Below are 9,224 nucleotides of genomic sequence, written 5' to 3' on the forward strand. Positions count from 1 at the left end.
TTCAGTGTTAAATACCACCAGGTTCTCGTCCACCCATTTGCTGAGCCTGTCCAGGTCAGCCTGGATCGCCCTTCTGTCTTCAGGTGTGGATGCTTTGCCCCAAAGTTTGGTGTCATCCGCGAACTTGACCAGTCCACTTCTGAGTCCAATGTCCACATCATTAATGACGATGTTGAACAATATGGGTCCAAAGACAGAGCCCACTTCCATCAATTACTACCCTCTGGGTCTGACCACGGAGCCAATTTCCCAGCCAGCGGATCACGGTGGACCCAAGGCCACAATTGGCCAGTTTTGCCAAGAGGTGATCATGGGATACCAGATCAAAGGCTTTTTTGAAGTCAAGATATATGACATCAATCTATTCTCCCTTGTCCAGGTGATAGGTCACCTGGTCATAAAAGGAAATAAGATTGGTCGAGCAAGACCTACCCGCAACAAACCCGTGCTGGCTATCCCTCAGGATGTTGGCGTTGGCCATCCCTCAGGATGTTTGCTGACATGTAAAAAAAATATCAGACCAAAAGATGAAGTAGGTTTGAAAATACAGATGGCAAATCTAGGAAAAAGACACCTAAGTATTTCTAAACCATAGTTTCGACAACAACAACAATCAAAAGATACAGACTGGTCATCACCTGGCCCCCTACTCAGGCTCACAGTTTTAGTATCCCGGTTCACCCTGGCCCAATAAATTAAAAGTACTTCTCAGCAAGACCAGGGTTGTTCAATGCTCAGTCTGGGTGGGTAGAACATGTGTATTGTGATCATCTCTAAGAGACCTAAGCACAGAATCTGGAGATTTTAGCTGCTAAATTCTAAGCAATTTTTCCCAAGTGTGTGCAAGCTGCAATTTTACAAACACTTAGAACTTGGCAAAATATAGACAGCATTTCATAGGAATATCAAAAGGCATATATATCCCTTATCACTAAAGTCAGCTGCCTGCCAAAGTTTAGAAGCCTATTGCAAAGCCTGGGAATACTACAGCTCCTCAAAGAAAAGCCTGTCCCGCAGGCACTCAGGTAGCTTAGAGGCAGAAGCTGCCTGATTCAAAGTGAGAGAACATGAGCCTGGAGGGAAAACATATTAAGACAAGGAGTTTGGTGAGGCTGGAAATTAAAAGGAGAGAGGATTTTACCTACCTTACAGGAATATTATGAAGATTAATAATATATTAAAGATTGTGAGGTGCTCAAATACTATGGAAATAGAGGCTATATAAATGTCTAAGACAGGACTAATGGGCAGAGACTGCAAATGAGATGCAGAGCCAGAGAAAGGGAAGAGACAGGCCCAGGATGGAGGGGATGGGACAAAAGGGCTCCAGCTTGGTGGAACAAGAAGAATGATCTGTGCCCAGTACCACACACTTCACTGCACAACCTGGATGAGCCTCAAGATCTCTGCATCTTGCTGTTCCCATGATGTCTGCAGATCTCTCTGAAACGCAGTGACAAAGTGTGTGCCACCTCCTCTTCCAGTGCTATTTCACACAGAAGATGACAACCTATTACTTCCATTACTAGCAGTGTAGGGAAACTGCCAGGCACCCTGGGTACAAGGGCAGCAGCAACTTCTGGTTGCCACCATGAATACAATTACATGAGTAATTGCGGCCTGCTGCTGCTTTTCTTCACACCCCCCTTAGGTTGGTCCCAGGACAGTTCCCCAGTTTCCCCACTCTAGGTACACCACTGCCCATTATGCCTTTAGCTCAGCTAACAGTAATCTGTGTGGTAAATCTAACAGTTTCAACGCGGTGGGGAATCCATATTGGTATCAACATGATTCCACTGGATGGACTTTGGTGTTTTTATTTTTATTTTTTTGCCTTATTCAAAAAGTTCCATACAAATCAACTATATAAAAAGAACACCAAGGTTGTTAGGCTCCTCTGCATGCTGAATAACATCTCTGATAAAATAGTTAGAGCGGGGTTGTCAAAGATACGACCCACAGGCCAGAATCAGTTCATGAAGCCCTAGGATCCAGTGTGTGGGTCTCAGACCTCACTGACCACAGTCCCATGCACAGCATGTGGCACACAGAGCTGGTGTGGCATGTACATGCAGAACTCACACTGGACCAGCCCTGCAGGCTGGCTCTGGAGCCAGATAGGGCTCACAGACCATCCCTGTTGGACTGGACCTGGCATGCTGTACACAGCACAGGGAATGGATCTGGTACATGTGCTGCACCATGCAGCACCCTACCAGACCAGCCTGCATGCTGGCTCTGTGGCCAGTCTGGATTAGGCTGAAAGACCAGCCCCAAGCATTGCAGCCAGTATGCAGGGCTAATCTGGCATGGGCGCTTCATGCAGCGCACACCCTCTGCTGGCTCCATGCATGAACCCCGGACTGGTGCTTCCCATGTCAGGCTGGCCCTGTATGCTGGTATAAGTGTGTGTGGCCAGTTTGTGGATCCAGTTCAGCCACAGACTAGCCCTGCCTCCCATCTGGTCCATGGGGCTAGATGTGTTGGACCACCCTAATCAAGCAAGGCGGCAAAGGCTAGCTGCTTATGGAGATACATCATTTGAGACATCATTGCCAGAGATTGTACCGGCAGGTCCTGTTTGGAGTAGATCCTTGGGTCTGACTCTGACTTAGATTTTGGTTTCATTATGCTGCCCTGGCAAAGTAAAAGGAGGCTTATTCCATAAAATGGACCCCTGAAAGGTTCGTGGGACAAACCATCTGGTATGGTATGGCTGGAAGAAGGGCTGTCGAGGATATGGCCCATTGCAATACAGTTATTCTTTGCATCACAACGTTCACAAGGACCCTACAAAGCAGCAAGCAAATTGTAGTAGATCCACAGTCGTTATATTTTACAATGGTAGACCCAGAATACAGGGGACACAAAAATAGCTTTGAGTCACCTTTGCTTTCCCCTTCTCATGTGTATGGATGAATTAACTGAAAATTAGACACTTAATATATTTCTGGCACATTGCTCCAGTCATTTTAAGTCTCATCTGAAAACTTTTCTTCCGTCCTATACCTCAGTTTCCCTTCTGTTACTTTTGTTGAACTACAGCATTTAACTAGAAATAAAGATTTTCACAAGATATTGTACAAGCCATTTTGTATAGTTGGAAATCTACGATTAAAAGGAAAGGAAGGGAAGTTACAAATTTCAGAAAGTACTTGGCATGGAATGCCCCGATTTTGACTCAAAGCAAAACGTTGATCATTTCAGAAATATCAATGCCAGAAGGGACCAGAGGTCTGGTCTGATCCACAGTGTAAGATAAGCCATAGGATGTCATACTCTAGCTACCTCACTAAGGAATTCTGTAATTTTTATAACGTTGTTCTCTTGAAGCCCAAATGCCAACTCAACTCCCAACCCACTTTGAAAAAGGACATATGTGGCAATGTGTCTATCTTTTTAGGGGGGGGTTCAAATTTCTGTCCACAGTCAGATTTAAACTGACAATGACTGAGTATAGGTCAGGTTCAGTAAGTACTGCAAGTCCCTTTGAGCCAGCCAGATCATGTGAATATAGAAGGTGCAGACCTCTGTCTATGGTTGTGCAGTTTTGCATATTTTGTGTAGGAGTATTTAGCTTCTATCTGTACAGCTTCACTCACTGTTGAATATTATGTCCCCTATTCCTTCCCCAAAGGTTTAGTGGCAGACACAACTATGGTGGGCAAATATCAAGGTTTTTTGATATTGGTGCCAAACTAATCCATAGTTGGTTCTTCCATGGTGGGTAAAAAATGTTGGCAGAATCAGTATACCTGAAGAAAAGACTGAGGGATGGGGGAGAGTAAGGAGTTAGGAGCTGTATCTCTGGAATGCCTTGCATGATCCAAATTTGGAAGATGAAACCTAGCTGGCAGTAGCATAAGTAGGGAGGGTGACAAGCAGGATGCTGACTGCTAGGGGATGCCAGAGTACCCCTCCCTAGGAGTCTTTGCCCCCAGCATAGGAGCTGGGCAGCACAGTCCTATACACAACAGTGTATCTGGGGGCAGGAGGACAAGTGGAACGGTGCTCCTCCTCCCACCTGGGGAGCCTTGGCCATAGCAGGTGCAGCCCTGCTCCCAGTAGCATATCTGGACTGGGGAGGAAATGAACAGGGCACCAAGCGTGGATCCCTGGGAGCCCATGCCACAGGCTGCTGCCACTAGAGCTGACAATGCTTCAGAGCTGGTAGTAGCAGCAGCAGCAGCACTTGTCTTCAGTGTGCAGAGAGCCTGGGCAAGTAAGCCTTCCCTTCCCCTGTTATCTACAGAGGTCAGTATGTCCTCAGCGCCCTGCTGTCCCTGACACTGAACAAACCTGCTATGCCTCTGCTAGTTGGCAACCCAAATATTAAGGCAATCCAAGGAAGCAGATTCATTTTGGAACACTTATAAAAATCTAACTTGAAATAGTTCTCAACCTTAGATAGTGTTCTACCCCAAAGTATAGCTCCTTTCCTGTAATGTGCTCCAAATGACACTGGTGCACAGTGAAACTTACACAGGATAAATTGAATCACCCAATTAAGCTACACTGCTGTAAATCCTGCTTTATAACAATGCAAGTTATCCACCTTAGGGTCTGCATTAGTTTAACTCAATGATTCTCAACCAAGGTGCCATGGCTCCCTGGGATGCAGCCCTACATTAGCACTCTTAGGTGTGCAAACATGATTCACAAACTAAACCCAAAGATTTCGAATAGGAACTATTTTGACTTCTTGTGGTCTTTCTGAGTTTTTTGTTACAGAATTGCTCTATTATTTTTCTGTAGTCAAAAAACAAGTGAAAACTAAGAGCCAGCATTTTCTGAGGGCTGCCCAGTGTCTAACAAAGGGTACCTTGTGTCTAATGTGGTTGAAAATCACTGGTCCAACTATATGATGCATTTGCATCAGAATTAACTTTTGTTGTACAGAACCAGAGAGTCATAGAAAATTACAGCTGTAAGGGACCTCAGGAGGTCATCTAGCTTAACCTCCTGTTCAAAGCAGGACTGTCCCCAGCTACATCACCCCAGCCAAGGCTTTGTCTAGCCAGATTAAAAAACCCCTAGGATGGAGATTCTACACAACCTCTCTGGATAACCTGTTCCAGTGCTTTACTAACCTCCGCATGAGGAAGTTTTTCCTAGTAACTAACCTAAACTTCCCCTTGCTGCAGCCTAAGACCATTGTTCCTTGTTCTGTCGTCTGCCACCACTAAGAAGAGTCCAGCTCCATCCTCTTTCGAACCCCCCTTCAGGTAGTTGAAGGCTGCTATTGAATCCCCCGCTCAGTCTTCTCTTCTCCAAGCTAAATAAGTCCAGCTCCCTCAGCCTCTCCTCATAAATCACATTCCCCAGCCCTCTAACCATTCTTGCTGCCCCCTGATAGACTCTCTCCAATTTACCCACATCCTTTCTGTACTGGGATGGCCAAAACTGAACACAGTACTACAGATGTGGCATCACCAGTGTCTGATAGAAAAGAATAATCACTTCCTTCAATCTGCTGGCAACACTCCTATGCAGCCCAGCCCCGTAAGCTGTTAGCTGGGCTAACAGCAACAAGGGCACACTGACTCATATTCAGCTTATTGTCTGCTGTAACCACCAGGTCCTTTTCTGCAGAGCTGTTGCCCAGCAGTCAGCCCCCAGGCTGCAGCAGTGCGTGGGATTGTTTCATCATAAGTGCAGAACTTTGGACTTCTCCTTGTTGAACCACATGAGATTTCTTTTGATCCAATCCTCCAGTTTGTCAATGTCACTCTGAATCCTAGCCCTACCCTTCAGCATATCACATTACCCCACCCAGCCTGGTGTCATCACCAGTTTGGTGCTTATACACCAAGCCCTGAGACATACTGCCCTCATCAACAATGAGGCTCTGATCAGGGCTCAACTAACGGCAGATGAATGCAATATATGAATATGGAACAAAGAAACGCAGAGAAGTATTTCCCATTATACTCTGATCTTTGCTGAAGCCAGCCCTGTATCTTATTTCTCTATGTACATTTCAGCTGGCACCTGTCTAAACCTCTGCCACTCTCTGACCAGGAATCCAAGTTTTCAAATTCACTCTTAAAAGTCAATCAGTGTGCTAGAGGTGATACCTTTTATTAGACCAACTAGACAGCTGCAAAATAAATAAATAAATAAATCTATACATATACACATATCTACACACACACACACACATATCCACACACACACGTACATATATATACACATTTACACACACACACATATACACACATATACATACATACATACATACATATCTCCCTCTTAAAATTAGGCACTCAAATTTTCAGTCATTTGTGTTAGGAAGCAACCCCTGCAGCGATTCAAGGACCTGGCTTGATGTGGGGGGAGTGGCTTTGAGTTAGTTTTACCTGGCACCGATTCCAGCTGCCGCTCAGCGGTGCTAAGTGACCCCACCCGGGCAGCAAAGCCCAGTGGGGGGAGTGCAGCACCCCCACCTTTTTTAGTCCCAGTTAAGATCAAACACATTACAAGAAGACCAGTTTGGCCCCTCGGGCCCTCCCGCGAGCCTGGCGGGGTGGGAAGCCGGCGCAGTGGCTGGGGGCAGCCTGTGCTGCCCGCACGGCCCCAGGGCGGCCGGAGGCCGAAGCTGGTGGGAGCGGAGCTGCTAGAAAGCGCCCGGGGACCCTCCGGGGCGCGGCGCGGCGCGCTGGGAAGGCGAAACCCCGGCGCGGCGAGCCTGCTGCTACCTGCCCGACACCTCTCTCCCCCGGCGTGGCGGGGGGTGCAGTCCGGCAGTGCCCCTGGCCCGAGCCGGGTGGCAGGCCGGAGCGCCCGGACACACGTGCGCCCGGCGCGCCCTTACCTCGGGGCGCCGAGTCCTGCTGCGAGGCCATGGGGGCGCGGGAGGGGAGGCGGCGGGACGAGCGGCGGGCCCTGCCTCCCTCCTTCCCCACCCCGGATCCGAGCTGCGACTCGCTCCTGCAGCACTTCCTGCTGGGGCTGGAGCAGCCCCCCTGCGCGGCCTGCGGGAGGGGCGCCAGGTGGGGCGCGGGCCCGGCTCCCTCCGCCACGTGAGGGGTCGGGCCGGGCAGCCCTCCCTCCCCCCTCAGAAAGTGCCCGCTCTCAGCCCTCCTTTCTTTCTGGACTCCAGAGACATAACCCCAAGAGCCGGGTTCGCTGCGCACTTTGTCCACCTTTAAAATAACGCCCGAGGCTACCCCGCTAAGCAGTGCCGTAGCAAGGGGGGCGAGCGGGGCGACCGCCTTGGGCACTGAAGGGAAGGGGCGTTGACAGGTGCTATCCAGGTGTGAGCAGCTTATTTGGGGCAGAGATGGGGACTCCCAGGACAACACGTGCGCCCCCCAGATCTGTGCGCAGGGCAAGGATAGACGGTTGTTGCGGGCTTTGAACTTTCTCCCCAGGGTGCTACCACTAAGTCACTTGTTGGCCTCCCTTAGGCTGGGAGGCTACAGGAAAAGGGGACAACAGAGTTTGTGGGACAAAGAATGAAAAGCAGGGATGGGAGTGCAGGGTAGAGGTGCAAAATAAGTGTGCGAAGTGGGGACACAGAGCAGAGCACGCTGGACAGTGCCTGCTGGCCTGCAAATGAGTCCAAGGAACAAGCGGACACTGCCCAGTGATATTCTGCTTGGAGACAGGAGTGAATCAAGGTGAGGAAAGCATCCCCACAGGCTTGGCCCATAGCAGGGCAGGCTGGTTTGAAGGCTCTCTAGGTTCCAGCGGGAAAGCCTGGGGGTCTGAGGGCAACACATGCCATGCAAAACAAGAGCCTAGGAATTGGATTGCAGTTTCCCTCAGGTGCCCAGTTGACCTGGGGTACCCATGCCAGGGCCCTCCCTGCAGCATGGCTCCAGCTATTCATGGAGTACAACCTCAACAACCCACTCTGCAGAGGTGTCGTGAGACTCCGATACTGCCCGTCTGTTCCATCTCTCGCAGAGCCCCAGGTCCCCGCGCTCTGGAAGAAGAAAGCGTATCTAAAGATCAGCTCTCTTTCACTCTGAGCTGCTACTGCTACATCCTGGAAAAGAGGCACAAAAGTTGCTTTGAAATCTTCCTTTTGAAATGTGGTTAAGATTCAGTAATTAACTGGGGCTTTTCCCTTTCATATTAAATGGCTGCCGTTTTTCTCCTCTCTCTCAAGCTTATTTGACTGGAGGCATTTTTAGAAATGTCACCACAGCATGTTCTTTGTAAGTGCAGGGCATACTGGGAGCTGGGAAACGTGCTTCAACTTTGCCTGGCTTTCTTGGCTGCCCTGGTTCCCCTGCGTTACCTGTGACAGGTTCGGGTGTTGTGTCAGGGTTGACTGTAGGCTTATGTAAAGCTTATATCAGGATGGGCAAAGTCCAGCCTGTGAGCCAGATCAAGGCCATGGTGAACTCTATTTCCCAGCAGCCCCAGCCTGCGTCACTGCAGCTGATTTCCATGGAGACCCAGCAGCAGTGGGCCATGACAGCGTGAGGCCAGGGTTTCCATGAAGACCAGCCTCAGCAGCACTAGCCGGGTGCACAACTTGGTTGAGAGCTGCTCTGGGGCCGGGGTCTTGTAATGGTGACAACATGGTCTGGAACTGGGGCAGAGTCGCAATCTCCTACCTGAGGCGTGCGGACAGCAGCTTATGGCTCTGCCCCAGCTCTGGACCATGCTGTCACTGCTGCAAGATACCAGCCCTGGCCATGGAGGGTCAGGGCTGCCATTTTGCCTACCCCTGGTTTAGATGATGGATTCTAGGATGGTTTGGATAGGGATGGTCCTGACTCACGCAAGCGGTACATGCCCTCTAGAGATCCTTTCCAGCTCCACTTGTCTCTGATTCTTCTTATCCATTCTCATGGGTGGCTCTAGGGTTTTGAAAAATGGGGGTGCAGAAAGTGAGGTGCATCATCACATATAACACAACACGCATTTTTCTCCAGTTAAAAAGAAACGAGAAACTTTATGAACAGGCTAGGGGCCCAGTGCTGCATTATTCAGTTTGAGATGGAAGCGGAAACAAATATGACGTCATTGGAATGAGTTAAAAACAAATCCACAGGGCTGTGAAATAGGAGGCTCATAACCAGGAACAGCTACCACAGCAGAATGGCAGAACAAGGGCTAGCTGGACTGGTGGAACATCAAGACCATTAAAAAGAAGAGAGAGTTGTTAACACCCTTGGAATGAAGAGCTAAGAAGGGATCAGGTAGATGATGAGCCGTGAAATCAAGTGATTCCTTCAGTACTGCCTGAGTAGAAATGCTGCTGCCAC

The 9,224-nt window shown here is 49.2% G+C and overlaps 1 protein-coding gene across 2 annotated transcripts in view; it reads right to left on the reverse strand.

The window, feature by feature from the left end:
- EDARADD (EDAR associated death domain) overlaps window positions 1-6,905 on the reverse strand; it is a 67,065-nt gene extending 60,160 nt beyond the window's left edge. The window contains exon 1 of one of the 2 annotated variants that reach the window (XM_019527484.1): window positions 6,815-6,905. In XM_019527484.1, coding sequence (XP_019383029.1) covers window positions 6,815-6,845 — 31 coding nt within the window. In that variant the 5' untranslated portion in view covers window positions 6,846-6,905. Of the gene's footprint in view, window positions 1-6,359; window positions 6,489-6,814 lie in introns of those variants that run through there. The other variant, XM_019527483.1, reaches the window with a different exon arrangement.
- Between the last annotated feature and the right edge of the window lie 2,319 nt (window positions 6,906-9,224).

Source organism: Gavialis gangeticus, unplaced genomic scaffold, assembly GCF_001723915.1.
Source record: "Gavialis gangeticus isolate Ggan-Ray unplaced genomic scaffold, GavGan_comp1, whole genome shotgun sequence".
NCBI classification, from domain to species: domain Eukaryota; kingdom Metazoa; phylum Chordata; order Crocodylia; family Gavialidae; genus Gavialis; species Gavialis gangeticus.